Source organism: Podarcis erhardii (genome assembly GCF_964252035.2).
Source record: "Podarcis erhardii genome assembly, chromosome: 1".
Lineage (NCBI taxonomy): Eukaryota > Metazoa > Chordata > Lepidosauria > Squamata > Lacertidae > Podarcis > Podarcis erhardii.
In genome coordinates, this window is record NC_138497.1 from 117,318,279 (window position 1) to 117,334,489 (window position 16,211).

At 42.0% G+C, this 16,211-nt stretch overlaps 1 protein-coding gene across 1 annotated transcript in view; it reads right to left on the reverse strand.

Annotated features, from left to right (window-relative positions):
- Positions 1–747: 747 nt before the first annotated feature.
- Positions 748–16,211, reverse strand: part of MTX2 (metaxin 2) — a 39,102-nt gene continuing 23,638 nt past the window's right edge. Inside the window, exons 4-10 of the mRNA XM_081849581.1 lie at positions 12,104–12,176; positions 8,760–8,836; positions 5,564–5,656; positions 5,128–5,166; positions 4,651–4,776; positions 2,976–3,052; positions 748–1,267 (exon numbers count right to left, since the gene is read on the reverse strand). Coding sequence (XP_081705707.1) covers positions 1,057–1,267; positions 2,976–3,052; positions 4,651–4,776; positions 5,128–5,166; positions 5,564–5,656; positions 8,760–8,836; positions 12,104–12,176 — 696 coding nt within the window. The 3' untranslated portion in view covers positions 748–1,056. The remainder of the gene's footprint in view (positions 1,268–2,975; positions 3,053–4,650; positions 4,777–5,127; positions 5,167–5,563; positions 5,657–8,759; positions 8,837–12,103; positions 12,177–16,211) is intronic.

A 16,211-nucleotide genomic window follows, 5' to 3' on the forward strand; every position in this document is an offset into this window, starting at 1 on the left:
CAAGAGATTACTGGTGATTCAAACAAGAAACATATCTGAACAACACCAACACAAGAAAAATAACAACCAAGAGAGCCACCACGTTACATAAAGAATAAAATCAACTGGACACGGGAAGCATAGGCTAGAACCTATGGTGGTTGTTCCATATTTGAATAATTATTTTTCTATGAAGAACTCAAATCTGAGCACTTTTTAAAAAAACCCACGGAAAACACCTTTGATTTTGAGTGACAAAGCTGAGCTAGCTGGGTTTATCAATCTGAGAAGGGCAAAAATGAGGCAAGGAAGACAGTGCTCTGAATGGGATTTGATGGTTCTATTTTGATTAAGTTTTTGAGAGTTTGTTTGTTTTTAATCTAATAATCCTGAAGCAGGGCAAAGCCTAAATGATCAGCTAAACCCAGCATGTAATAAACAAGATTTAGAGGAAAGGTTAGCAAACTCTTATTTGCATACTGTGCTTATTTACAGAAATATACAAAAAATAAGGCAGAGCAGAAACTTTCATGGTACTTCAAGCCATGGAGGAAAGGAGATGAAGCTAGGGTGTTTATTAAATCTGGCTTGTAATAAATTTCTTCTTAATCCTTCTTAATGATGACTGGTTAGATATAGAAGCCGAAATATTTTATTCTGGGCGAATCTGAATCATGTATTCAACTTTTAACTCTACAGAATAAAATGAAAATTGCAGTAAGAATCTGAAGACCCCAAGAGAATGCAAAAGGAAAGATTACAGAAAGGTTTTTGCAGAGTTGTCATAAATTTTATTGTTGCTGAATTCTGATACAACGTTGTTTTTCAAGGACACTTTAGAGTTATGTTAAAACAGCATGCAGGCTAATATTACAACAAAGCCCACTCTTAATTATTTCATCGTAATGTATGTTTGTAGAATTAGTCACAAGGGCATACTCTTGGGCTACAACAGTTTTGGCAGTTTTCAAACAGAAAGTGTGCAGTGCATCCAATTTTCCAAAGTCGTTACTAGTCTCTTTTAAACAATGCACAAATCAAAGATCCGTTTGCCAAATTTCTGCCACCAAAGAACATTCAGGTCATCAATGACTGCCTCAACGTCGGAGATGGAACAGTTGCCAAGCTGTCTTTGTCACACCCCTCAAAGTAGTGCTGCTCTATTCTTCTGCAAAATGCAATGAGGTTGCCATAGCCTTTCACTTTTTCCGATAGTTCGTCACTGATCAGCTGGGTAGTAAGGATTGTAAACAGGTGCCCAAACACCAAAGCATCTAATTCAGTTGGCCTAGGAGTAAAGGGGAAAACAATATTCTGAAAAGAGACAAATAAACCATTGCATTTCATACTAAGCATCAGTAGAAGCTCCACATATAGACCACAGAGTGTGCTGAACTGTCATTTTAAAGGACAAAATTCTACCAGACACCATCAGGGAGGGGATTCATAACAACAACAACAACAACCCTCAGGGAAGGGTGTTGGTCAGTAGTAGTGTATATACTTTGCATTCAAAGATCCCCACGTCCAGCGCTTAGTGTTTCAAGGTAGGGGTGGAAATTTCTCCTGCCCCAAACCATGGAGAACCACTAGCAATCAGTGCCATCAGTCCTGGGCTCTATGGACCAGTGATCTGACTTGGTAGAAGACATCTTCCTATGTTGTCTACTACCTCTCCTGGTTCCTCTGGCACCCACAAAATAAAAAAATGTACCCATTTCTACTCTTTGCTTCAAATTTGGTTGTCAAAGCAATTCCACAGCGTAGGAAATAACGGAAGCAGTGGCAACAGCACATCCACTCCGGGATTACTCCACACACGGCACATTTTATCATCAATGTAACTTGGGCTTCCTAGTACTGGAATCATTTTTGCATTTTAAAAGGCGGCTGTACCATTCTCAAAGCAATATTTGAACTTCAAACCTACCAATGTATGGGCAGAGCAATCCTAAGCCCAGCCAGGGAGTAAAGGTAAAGGTAAAGGGACCCCTGACAATTAGGTCCAGTCATGGCTGACTCTGGGGTTGCGGCACTCATCTCGCTTTATTGGCCGAGGAAGCCAGCGTACAGCTTCCGGGTTATGTGGCCAGCATGACTAAGCCGCTTCTGGCGAACCAGAGCAGCACACGGAAACAGTGTTTACCTTCTCGCCGGAGTGGTACCTATTTATCGACTTGTATTTTGACGTGCTTTCGAACTGCTAGGTTGGCAGGAGCAGGGACCAAGCGACGGGAGCTCACCCCGTCGCGGGGATTCGAACCGCCGACCCTCTGATCAGCAAGTCCTAGGTTATGTGGTTTAACCCACAGCACCACCCGCGTCACTAAAGCCAGGGAGTAGCAGGGCTCAAATTAAACTATCCGTACATACCACAGAGCTATACAGCAGAGCTTCCTTTTGTGGCTTGCAGGGGCTATCTGCAGTAAACACTGCCAGTGTTGGACTGATAAACTATGGCACCCTTTAGATCAGGCTTCCTCAACCTCAGCCCTTCAGATGTTTTTGGCCTACAACTCCCATGATCCCTAGCTAGCAGGACCAGTGGTCAGGGGTGATGGCAATTGTAGTCTCAAAACATCTGGAGGGCCGAGGTTGAGGAAGCCTGCTTTAGATGTTGTTGGACTACCAGCTCCCCTCAACCCCAGTCAGAAGAGCAAATACAAGATGATGAGAGCTGTACATCTGAAGGGTCACCATACTGGCTGCCACCGAGCTATAGGGTAAGAAAGTCTTTTCCCCAGCCTAGGCACAGTCCTAGTTCCAGCAGTGCAAACAACGCCTGGCTTGCCCTTGGATGTGGCTCAGATAAGAGAGGGTTGGGTGGGGTGAAAGATGGGAAAGACGTGGCAGAACAGACTCCACACATCCATTCATTTGGGAAAGGAGGTGCAAGTTTTTTTGGAGGGGAGAGGGATTGCCTTCCTAGGCTCAATAAGCACTCCACAACCGTCAACAACTAAAAACTCCTTAATATAAATATGAAAGCAACTTACTTCTTATTGAAGAAATACTGCTGCGTTCCAAGCCTTTGAGAAAGGGCTTGGCAACACTGATCTACATCTTCTAGCACCTAAAATGGCAAACATAAACAGAAAGCAGAATGCATTTTTTATTTTTTTGCCAGGTGGCTACAGGACCATACAAAACTACCTGCGTGTTTAGAACAGATTGTAGATACCGGAGTAATTTGGACTTCAAATAGAAAAGCGCTGCAGGTATGCAGAGATTCGTTTTTGTGCCCAACGTGGTTCAGGGAAGGGAATCGCTCTTTATTCTGGTACAAACACTGCATGAAGCAGCTCTTGGGTATTTATCAGCATACATTGCTTTTGTATAAAAACAAAAACCAAACCAAAGAAACAATACAACGAACAGGAACGACTAAAACAATTGGCACGTTTCTATAGCTTTAGCTAGTCTTTAACCAAGATGCACAGGGTCACATTTCTGCACATTGGGACTTTCCAGTTCTACTTTTGATGCCCTCCCCTCTCCGAACCTCTTCAGTCCGGAGGGGAGCAGCAGTTGATCAACTTCTGCCACCAGAAAGAAAAGGTCCCGGTTGCACACACTGAAGAACTTCATGAGCAGGTCTCTCTCCAACCACATTTTTATGCTAGCTCTTTAGACGGCTTTTAATTATTAAAATAGGGGAAACAGGCAAAATTCCTAATTCAGCTGAAACACGCCGTGGGGAGGATACTGAGGACATCACCATGGGAATCCCCATGGACAATGCCATTTCCTTTGCAGGATTCTTGGGAGAAGCCATGTGCTTCAAATGTGCTTTCAACATATGGTGCGGATGGGACCTCTATTTCCAATGAGTGGCCTTTCTGTTCTTTTTTCTTTTTGCTAGCACAGAAGAAGCTTCCTTCTTAAGAATAATTAAGATGGATCTGGAAGAGGAAGCTCCTCTGGATTCAACCCAACCATTTCATATACATGCAGATGTAAATCAGCTGACCAAGCAGCGCAATCCTACGCATGCTTAATAAATTATTATAATTAATAATAATTTATTTATACCCGTCCACTCTGGGCAACTCCCAACAGAAAAAAACCCACAATAAAATATCAAACATTAAAAACTTCCCTAAACAGGGCTGGCTTCAGATGTCTTCTAAAAGTCAGATAGTTGTTTATTTCCTTCACATCTGGTGGGAGGGCATTCCACAGGGCAGGTGCTACTACCGAGAAGGCCCTCTGCCTGGTTCCCTGTAGCTTAGCTTCTTGCAGTGGGGGAACCGCCAGAAGGCCCTCGGTGCTGGACCTCAGTGTCTGGGCTGAACGATGGGGGTGGAGACGCTCCTTCAGGTATACTGGACCGAGGCAGTTTAGGGCTTTAAAGGTCAGCACCAACACTTTGAATTGTGCTAGGAAATGTACTGGGAGCTAATGCAGGTCTCTCAGAGGTTAAGACCCACTGTGCTCAAATCCGGCTTATTTCGCAAGAATTCTGTTTAGGGTTGCAGCCTGAAACTCATACAATTTATTGACAAAATTTATTGAATCATGTGGCAACTGCTCTAAGATTATGGATTACATATGTGTATGTGTGTGCACATGTGTGCACATGTACTAAGAAACCAACACGTCCTTGAAGCCTTGTTTTTAAATATTTCATTACTGTATGACCCATTCAGGTTTGGCGCAGGACCGACTGACCTGATCAAGTGACTTGCTGCCCCAGCCAATAGCTTTCATTTTACGTCGGACCTCCCATTGTTTCTGATAGGCCAGAATGCGATTCAAGGGCCAAGGATAAGGAGATCCATATCTTGGATGGGTAATCTTTAAAGTGGAAAAGAAATGTCACTTTTACAAAGAAAAAAAGATGCTGTGGCTTCTATTGCCACGGCACTGATTTCATACACCATTTTATGCAATTATTTATAACTTGCAGCTAAAAAAAAAAGCTTTTAAAATTATATTAAAAACATTTTCACTTTGAAACCAGTGCATCCAGTAATGACATAGAGCTCCCCCCAAAATGTGTATGCAAGCGAAATTAAAGTGAAAAAAATATGGTATCATTAGTGGTATAAACCTCTATGTTTCATTTATGAGTAGGGACTTGCAATTGTGAGCAAAAGTGTTTTCTCATTAAAATTTAATTAAGATAAATGTTGCAGAATCACTCACCTCCTGGACTGTAGCATCATCACACCACTGAAGATACAGCTAGGAAACCAAGGAATACTAAAATTTCATAACATGTAAGGTTACACAGACAGCTTATTCCTTGCAGCTTTGTCTTCCCTCCCTACCAAGCAAGCCATTAATAATCATATTTAGAACACAGAAAGGTGGTTGCCAGTTCTGTCATGGAGCAGGCACAAAATCCCATTTGACAGAGAAAACGGAATTGAGATTGCAATATGTAAATTAGCGGCGTGCTGCTTTTTGAACCTAGCTGGAACCGTAAGCCCACCCTTGTGTTTTATTAAAAAATAAAGTAGGTAGGAACTCGCTTGCAGCATCACAAAGAAAACAGCATTCTATTTCCCCCCACCCCACCCTCCAATCCCCAATATCATTCATTTCACAAGACTGACAAATTACTAGTGTTTTGCCATACCTCTGCTGTCAAAAGCATATTATTGACTAATTCCATGTAGGCTTTCATCTCAGCTTTTTGGACTTCATCCAACCCATCACTAAGTGAATGGCCCTTAGGCAAGGAGAGAGAGAGAAGAGGGGGGGTGAGAAAAGGAAGGGCAGGGAAAACGATCCGTTTGGGTCCTTTCCAAAGCCCACTCAAGTCGAGAGCTCTGGCTCACTCCAAAAGCTCCCTGCACTGCAACATTACACGTTAGAATGCTGCTTTGTAGATCATAAAGGCAATTGAAGTTTCACAGAGAAAAATGAAATGAATACTGCAATGTTCCTAATACAGTGGTACCTTGGAAGTCGAACGGAATCTGTTCCGGAAGTGCGTTCGACTTAAACGTTTGGAAACCAAGGCGCGGCTTCCAATTGGCTGCAGGAAGCTCCTGCAGCCAATCAGAAGCCACGTCGGACGTTCGGGTTCCAAAGAACGTTTGCAAACCGGAACACCCACTTCCGGGTTTGCAGCGTTCGGGAGCCAAAACGTTTGACTTGCAAGGCGTTCGGGATCCAAGGTACGACTGTATATATACAGCTCTATAATAAATCTTATATATTTACAAAAAGTACTGGGCAATACCCAATTATTGTGTCCTGCTTGTGTAATGGACTTCTGCTTGCTCACAGGGATCTTTCCACCTCTTTCCACCCACCTTGAAAACCCCATGCACCCCAAAAATCTGATCCAGGGAGTTGGGGAGTTGAGGCTGAAGACAAGAGGGAAGTGAAATGAAATCCTGTCACATCTGCTAGTGCAATGTTGGATCCTATAGTTTGAAATGCAATATTTTAAAGCTGAAAAGCACAAGGTACACCAGTATGCAGGATTTCCAACTATCCGCCTGTTTTGCTTCTGCTTTCAAGCCAAGTAGCCTTTCTAAATACCACAGCCTCCTTGTAAATAAACCTAAGTAAATTATGATGATGCAGATGCCTTATAAAAACGCACCGGCATTGATCCACAGGGCTAAAGAAAGAAAGCAGGAATCAACGTGAACATTGATTACGTGGAATTTTAAGATTCAAACAAAGTGAATCTCTGTTCCGTAAGAACTAGTGTGTGGAAGCCAAGGCGTAAGTGCAAGTTCCAGGCCTGCCAAAATGGCAGGAACCCACATGCAGCAATCTTCTAAACAAGAGCGCAGGATCAGAAGGGCTACTGGAACTTCAAAGGCTCCCATCTTCAAATAACTGCAGCACTGGAAGGGAACCAGACTGTCTGATGAATGGGGAAGCCCAGCCAAATGGGCAGGGTATAAATAAATTATTATTATTATTATTATTATTATTATTATTATTATTATTATTACCTTGCAAAAAAAAAATTTTTGGTGGGGGACTTCAGAATGCAGCTATAGTTGGAAGAATAATTCATAAATATGTGGAAGAGCTAAAACCCCACCTAAACCAATTAATATTTTTAGGTGGAGACTGTGGAAGGCCTGGTATATGTGCGGACACATACAGGAAGACTGCCATTGTTCAAGGAATTTTCCCATTCAGACAACATTCCAACACATTCCTTTGATAAAAACAGCAGCGTTCAAGTTTTTTTATATATAGAATTGTCAACCTTTAGTATCTCAACTAAAAAGACAGACAAGTAACTACTGGAATAAACCATGATGAAATTTGGCCACAGGGACAGAATTAGCCAAAAGGCTCCAGAAAAAGGACAGGAGACATCAAAGACATATGCTCGTCTACTAGATGCTTAAATGACTCTGTGATTAGCTGAAATAAAAGCACTTCAAAGTAACAGGAAGGAAATAAAACATTTTATGTTATTGTTTCTTGCATCTGGCTCACAGACCCCTGATGCCCATCCATGGACCCTCTAGGGATCAATGGACCATAGGTAAGAAACAAGGATACAGATGTGAAATAGCATTCGGGACAAGGTGGAACTCTGTAGGACACCACAGGACAACTCCCATGGTGCCAAACAGCAGTCCCCCATAATGACTTTCTGGAAATGGAAGTACAGTGGTGCCCCGCAAGACGAATGCCTCGCAAGACGGAAAACTCGCTAGACGAAAGAGTTTTCCATTTTGGAGGTGCTTCGCAAAACGAATTTCCTATGGGCTTGCTTCGCAAGACGAAAATGTCTTGCGAGTTCCTGCGGGGGTTTTTCCCTCCCCCCCCCTTTTTCTAAGCCTCTAAGCCGCTTATCTGCTTATCCGCTAAGCCGATAAGCCGCTAAAAGCCGCTAATAGCGCTAATAGCGCTAATAGCGCTAATCCGCTAAACCGTCAATGGGCTTGCTTCGCAAGACGAAAAAAACGCTAGACGAAGAGACTCGCGGAACGGATTCTTTTCTTCTTGCGAGGCACCACTGTAGAAGGAGAGTCACTGAAACACGGTACCCCCAACCCCTTTTTTCCTCTCTCTACAGTATCAACAGGCTCCAAAAGCTCAAGGAGAATGAACAGGGTGACACTCCCCGCATACCTGTCCTAACTAATGTTATTAACCAGGGTTAACCAAGATGGTTTCAGTGCCGTGACCAGGTCTGGAGAAAGACTGGGATGAGTCCGAGTGATCAGCTTCCTCTAAGCATGCCTGAAGCTGTACCACCTGTGGGCACCTCTTTCTGAGAAGGAAGCACTCAGAAAAATACAGGTGCACACGTGAATGATATATCCATGCCCCTCTAGTCCACAGAAAGGACAAAAACAAAAGCATTTCATGTTACCTACTTTGTATTCATACACACACACACACAAAATCTCTCCCTGTCAATGTCTCTCTCGCACAGGCAATATTTCGCACCAAGAAAAGATTCTGTCCTGGATTTTAAGGGCACCAGTTTTCCTCAGCTGACGAGAAAAGAATAAGGGACATGACAGAGGAGTCAAATCTTGCCCTCAAGAGTTAAAAAGTTTAAATGAACAGCTACAAAAATATCCTTCTGCAGATGTGGGCCTGGAAAACTCTCCCTCCTTTCCCCTCCTCTCTCTGCTAAACTGGAACCTTTCCTAAAGCTTGTTAATAAATTATTTTTGTTATGAGCCATTAGAAGAAGCCTTACAATGCAAAATAAATGATGCTATCCTGTCTTCTAGAGCTCTGGTTCTCAGGATAATTTTATCAACACAAACTTAATTAGCCCAACTGCTAAAACAAGAATTTGCTGAGGAAAAATAGGTTTCGTATATGCACCTTACCTTGGCTTTTACAAACTGGACAATGGGGCCAAGTTCAGAAACAACTTGATTTCCTACGTGAATAAAGGGCACTTTCCCTGCAAGTGAAAAAAGAAAAAACAGAACACTTTTAACTCATTGATCTAATTAAATCTGAGAGGTTGCTAGATGAAATCAGCAAAAGTTCAACAAATGCCATGTTGGGGGGGGGGGGCCAAAGCTTCTGTGCCTTTATAGCTAGTATGGAAATTATACTTCTGGCATTTGTTCCAGGCAGTGATTGTTGATCCCATCCTAAATACAAAGCCCCATGAAACGCAAACGCTTGGAAGCAATTTAAACATGTGGATCAGTGTTGGATATCTGAATCACTTTGTGTACTTTTGCAATGAGATGCTCTCCATCATACTCATTCTGTGATCTGCACAGCCCACCCTGACCCTCTGCATACCCGATAAGCAGAATCAAGGAACTCTGAACACCCTTAGCCACATACACAAGAAGTAGATGGGCATCTCCCTGCAAAAGCTTCCCATGCTTACTTCTGGTTAAGTGCCAAAATCACAGCAGAGAAATGTGGGGGGTGTTTGCTGCAGCGCACCTTAAAAGAGTCTTCAGATATAGCACACAACTGACCCTGAGAGCTGCCCATCTTCCAATATATCTGCCTCATTTTTGTGCTGTAAGCCTGCAGTGACAACTGACTGCCACCCTTCGACTCCGTCAACTAGTTGTCAGTGTATTCTTCAAGGCATTTCAAAACCGATTAGACTCAGTAGAGTAACAATTGATCAAAGACTGCTAGGACACCTATGTCATATCTGCTGCAAGCGTGGAAGTGAAACGTCCACGGAAGTAGATTCTACACTTGGTCAGCTTTCACAATGTGTGCCAGTTTTTTTAAATTATTATTATTTATGCATTGTTTTACAACTTTTATACATACTTCATACATTGTCCATCACTTATCTTTCCTTAAGACTTCCAAATCCATCTCTCCATGGCATTCAATGCCAACCTTGATCTTCTACGTCTCCTGATATTCCACCCATTTTTGTCTCTAATCTTCCTTTATTTATAATATTATCTGCTGCTCATACGTTAACTCCTACTTGCAGGTTAAACTGAATATTCTAGCCTTGAATATTGTTGTGTGTCTGTTTTGTCAAGGTATCACCACTTAATCAGGCGAACTACACCCGTTAGGTGTGTAGGTGTGTGTATTATATACTTTTTAATTTTGTTTATTGCATTTATAGGCCACCTTTATCTTCCAAGGATCTCAAGATGGTGTACATGCTTCTCCTCCACATTTCAGCCTCACAACAACCCTGAGAGGTAGGCTGGCGAAGAGATGGTGACTGGCCCAAGGTGACCCACTGAGCTTCATGGCCGAAGGAGGATTCGAACCCTAGCCTGAGTGTGAGAGCTGTAAAACAGAAATGGCCTTCCTGTACCAACAAGGGCTTGGGCTTTAGTTTCATGTACAACCTTTGGTGCTGCTCAGCTGGAGAAAACTGAGCACAGAAAGGAACTTCATAGATATCTAAGGTTGAGATAGTATGGAATCCTGACACTCCTTCAGTAATCAGTGTATTTGGTGAAGGACTTCGTTCCTTGTTCTATTTTTTTATTGCTGCCAAGAAAGAAGATTTAATGTTTTAAAGGCATAATTGTCACATTTGCACATTACACTAAACCAAGGGTAGTAGTTCCCTCCAAACAATGCTAGACCACAACTCCCATCATCCTTATCCAATGGCCTTGCTGGCTGGGGCTCATGGGAAATGGAGTCCAGTGCTATTCATGTTCCCCACTCCTCGTTTGGTGCAACATGAATGAACACAGGCAATTCTTGGACTTGTCTGCTCCCCCTGCTCCTCCCAGGCAGAGGAGTTAGTAAGCTTTTGGTTTCTGGTTTTGCTTAGCCACAGTTTGTCTTTCAGCAGACACTGTAGCTAACATTAAACTATGGCTTGTTTGAAACAAACCAACTTGAAAATATGGTTTTGCATGACATGCAAACACAGCCCCTTGAATAGTTAATACTGTCTAGCTGTCTATAGAGCTTTACTCAGGTTCAAAGTAGCAGTCACAAGAATCGATGCATCTGCACTATGGCATGCATTGCAAAAATAATGCAGGGTCTTTTTGAGCTTACAGACCTCTCAATGGTTTTATCGATCCAGATATTACTTCCACAAAGCTACTATATAAAGAATGGTCTTTTGGTGTTTCTGCGGCAGGAGTCAGCGTTTCAGTGCTCTCAGAAGGCTCTTAACAGATGGACAGAACGAAAGCAGAGCCAACCATGAAACCCTCAGGAACAGAATCCCATAAAAGGAAAGAGGCTTTCATAGCCAAAAGGTGATAATTCAAGTAATTTTTACTCAGTGTAGACCCACTGAAAGGAATGAACATTACTGAGTTAAGCCTGTTTAGCAACAGAGACTCCCCTCTTGATTTCAGGTCCCAAGGAAAGAAAACCTCCAGGTGATAAATTTAGGGGGTTGGGCACACTGTTTCATCGAGTCCACTCTTACAATACTTCTAATCAACTCAACTAATAAAGACCCAACTCAGACGTTGCAGTTGGCATAGCTGGTTTACTACAATCAATGCACACAAGTGTGCAACTATGTTTGCCTCGGGCTGGCCACTTCCAGGCTGCTAGCTCTGTAATAAAACTCCAGCAATATGGGAAACTCCTCTCTGATAATAAACAATATCACGCATGGGTCCTCCCTCTGTAAATTAATTTTTATCATTATATCGCCCTCTACAAGAGATGAAGTCTGCGTCCGGAAACAGGGTCAATTTCCAATCAGTTGTCAAAGCTCTGGTTGTCTATGAAGGATGAAGCAAATGATATTCAGATAAGTCAAAAAAGCTGATAGGAAGAGTGAAGTCCTTTGCAGTAATTTGGAGCCGTGAATGTAATAAAACTGCACCAAACCACCACAAAAGGGTCCATGCATGTCAATTCCCAAGCCAGCTTCAGAGGCTGGCCTGTTTTTCATCAAATTCTAGCTGCCATAACTTCTTGTACTGGTTTGTCAGAGAGGCGCCTTCTAAGTTTTTCCAATATCTAGCTCTCCACGGGCTCCTTTTGAAGTTAAAAATCAAACTCTCGCAACCCCATTCACTATGATTTGAATCATTTGGTACTTAAACACATGGAACTGTCTGCCTTGGCCCTAAACCTACTGTTATAATGCAAGCAAATAAAAAGGTAGAAACACATTATTTTCATTCCTTTCCAGCAGAACAAGATGCAAGCTCACATGCATTCATGGTCTGCGTGATGAGATACTGTTGCCATAGTTTCCAACCACAGGTGTAATGTAAATGAGTGTTGCACTTACCAGATGGGGACATATATTCAGCATTTGCCCTACAAACCACCTGGACTGGCAGGTTGCACATTTGCAAAAAGGCCTGGAAAGAAAAGCAGAGCAAATGAAAAGATTGCACTGGTCATCTGAAGGCAAAATTTAAAAAAATTAAAATTGTCAGGAGTTTTAACCTACAATATAGGTTTTTCTATTTTTTTTTTTTTAAATATTTTTATTAATTTTACAGAATAAAAAAGAACAAAGAATAAAATACAAAAGTTTCATAAATCATATTTCTTTTACAGAATCTTTTGGACTTCCCCACATCTTCCCGAATCTGCATTATTTATAATACCAATTTCAGCATTTTGTTATCTTATTTCATCACTTATTGTATCTTTCATTTTGTCATGTTACCCTTTTCAATATATTTATAACCCAATGTTCATAATACAAAGTCTTCAGCTATTTATTATCTTATTTCATTACTTATTGTATCTTTCAGTTCATTATTGTATCTTTCAATTTCATGTTACCAAAGTCAAAGTTATTGTGACCATGATCTTATATATTGTGATTAAAACGTAATGCAATAAAGATTTTTCTTAATTTCACCTCTCTTTTCTTGTGCCTTAATTTTAATTTCACCTAATTACCATTGCTGGGGCTAATATTTCCTAAAAAGTGCATTTTCTTAACATTCATACAGCTTATAATATTTTTGTAAATAGTCCTTAAATTTTTTCCAGTCCTCTTCCATTTTTTCTTCTCCCAAGTCTCGGATTCTGCCAGTCATTTCCGCCAGTTCCATATAGTCCATCAACTGCGTCTGCCATTCCTCCACAATATAGGTTTTTCTAAAAGCTGGTTGCCAAAGCAGGCAAATATGGGACTTGTCAGTATAAGGTTCCAACATTTTGCACATCAAAATCCCCATTTTTACTACTCTAGTTGCTGTTACAGCAAATACGTTAGTATCAAAGATGGTCTGTATTCTTTATTCAATTACTTTTGCATAACCAAGACAGCCTGCTGTTTTAATTGCCTTTGAGTAAGTTTAACTGGTTTAAATTGTAACGCTTCAAAATTAATGCATTTTTTTATTGCGGATACCTTAGTGATTTGGATGAATTTGTGAATAAATTTGTTAGCTAAATGCAGATATCGGCAACTGTTTCATTTTCGACAGGAGTACTTTTCATATGTTTAGGAAATTTTGTAATTATTACGCTTCTGCTAGCTTGCAAGTAAGGATTTCGATATGAAATATATTTTACATACTTGAGCTCTTTTTTAACACTTGCATATACTGTTTTGGTCATCTGCTTTGAGCATAATCCGGAGAAGCAGCATGCAAATAAATTGTTGGCAACAATTATATTCCCTTTCTATATACCATACTGAAAATGAGAATTTTTTTACAAGAAGTGTGTTTTCGCTTACTGTCTTTCATTTATTGTTTCATGGTTCAGAAGTAATGATTCCTGCAGCTTTAAAATGAATGAATGAGAACACAACCAGTGCAAACACTGCTGCTTTTAGCTATCCTTCCAGGCTTAAATCTATTTGCAAACAATGGTGATTTTTTTCATCCAACTCTACCCACAAACTAAATGGCAGCCCACTATGCATTTAAACTTATGAAGCACAGAGAAATGTGCTCTTTCCCCATCACCAACACCAGTGGTCAAGCATGAAGGTCAAGCATGATAGGTCAGCCTATAGAATAGGAAGGTGACATGCACCTGTGTCCCCTAACGTTAGTCAGCTGTGCTGCCTAAAGGCTAAATCCTGGCTCTACAAATGGATTAGAATCATTAAGATCTGAAACTGTGGACTGGGGGACCCCGGACTGTCAGACATCTGTTTGGCCTCTTCTAGCCACATCTGAAGCAAAGTCCTGTCTAGGTTGCGCCGTGTGGATCAAATCCCAGAGAGGGCTCTTTTGCCACAATAGAAAATTAAAGGTAAAGGTAAAGGGATCCCTGACCATTAGGTACAGTCGTGGCCGACTCTGGGGTTGCGGCACTCATCTCGCTTTATTGGTTGAGGGAGCCGCCGTACAGCTTCCGGGTCATGTGGCCAGCATGCCTAAGCCACTTTTGGCAAACCAGAGCAGCGCACGGAAACGCCGCTTACCTTCCCACCAGAGTGGTACCTATTTATCTACTTGCACTTTGACGTGCTTTCGAACTGCTAGGTTGGCAGGAGCAGGGACTGAGCAATAGGAGCTCACCCCATCACAGGGATTCAAACCACCAACCTTCTGATCGGCAAGTCCTAGGCTTTGTGGTTTAACCCACAGCGCCACCTGCGTTAGGGAGACACAAATGAAGAGAAAGGTGGCAGTGAAGCACTTTGGCTAACACACCCTTTGTGCCCTGGTCCACAGATTCATGCACAGTAGCAAAGCATAAGGATCTCCACAAACATTCAAACATGGGTTGGGCAGTGATAGGAGAGAATGTGCCCCTAAAGCAGTGATGGTAAAACTTGGCCCTCCAGCTGTTTTTGGACTACAACTCCCATCATCCCTAGCTAACAGGACCAATGGTCAGGGATGATGGGAATTGTAGTCCCAAAACAGCTGGAGGGAGGGCTGAGTTTGGCCATCACTACCCTAAAGGAGGGACGCGGGTGGCGCTGTGGGTTAAACCACAGAACCTAGGACTTGCCGATCAGAAGGTTGGCAGTTCGAATCCCCGCAACGAGGTGAGCTCCCATTGCTCGGTCCCTGCTCCTGCCAACCTAGCAGTTCGAAAACACGTCAAAGTGCAAGTAGATTAATAGGTACTGCTCCGGTGGGAAGGTAAACGGTGTTTCCGTGCGCTGCTCTGGTTCGCCAGAAGCGGCTTAGTCATGCTGGCCACATGACCCGGAAGCTGTACACCAGCTCCCTCGGCCAATAAAGCGAGATGAGTGCCGCAACCTCAGAGTCGGCCACGACTGGACCTAATGGTCAGGGGTCCCTTTACCTTTACCCTAAAGGAACAAGGGAGAGCCAGTGTGGTGTAGTGGTTAAGAGCGGTAGACTCGTAATCTGGGGAACCGGGTTCGATTCCCCGCTCCTCCACATGCAGCTGCTGGGTGACCTTGGGCCAGTCACACTTCTCTGAAGTCTCTCAGCCCCACTCACCTCACAGAGTGTTTGTTGTGGGGGAGGAAGGGAAAGGAGAATGTTAGCCTCTTTGAGACTCCTGAAGGGGAGTGAAAGGCGGGATATCAAATCCAAACTCTTCTTCTTCTTCTAAGCAGTGTTTTTTTTAAGCTGAACACTATTGATCTTACAAATATATTGAAACAGATTCAAGTTAAATCACAATGAGTAATATTTTAAACGCGGCTCCAGAAAATGCCAGCGTGACAGGGGAGAAAAAAAGGGGATTTGCTTTTCCCTCTTGTTCTCCTCCATGAAAAGCACAACAAAGGGGAAGCTGGGTAATGACAATTGAGGGATTATTCTCCAATTTATCTGGGGTGGAAAAGTGTGTCTGAATTTTTTTTAAAAAAAAACCCTGGACAAATGTACGAAATATTCCAGCTTTCCTATCAAGCAGTAGCAGACCCTGTAAAGTGAAAAGTCTGTCTGCAATTATAAATGAAAACTGTTCAGTATCGTACTTGGAGTGACAGATTATATTCCTAATCCAGTTATGGTAATAGCCACATTTGTAGTTTAACATAAATTAAGAGTTTAATTGTATTTGTGACTACTTTAAACAAAGTAACAAATTCCTTTGTACCTGTAAATGTAATTTATTGCAAAGCCAGGTTCATTTTCCAAAACAATTTATTTTACACTGCACTGGAATGCTGCTATAATGGTATAATGTAATTCCTGCTGCAGAATGTGAGAAGGGTAGACTCACTGGTAACACAGAGGAGGTTTTGAAGATAAATGAAGATGCTATTCATTCAGGGGTAATTTCATCTTAGAACCATATGAAAGATGTTTCGCTCAGACACAGTGGATGCCTGGCTAGGGATTTCAGTCTATTTTCAGCTACAATGTAATGTTGTTAAATCGATTATGTTGATACTGTATTTCTAATCATGAAGAATTCCAGCTATTATTCTGGTTAAAGAATAGATTGTCAGGCTTTCATTATACTGTTCAGACCCTCTCTCCTTCTCTCTC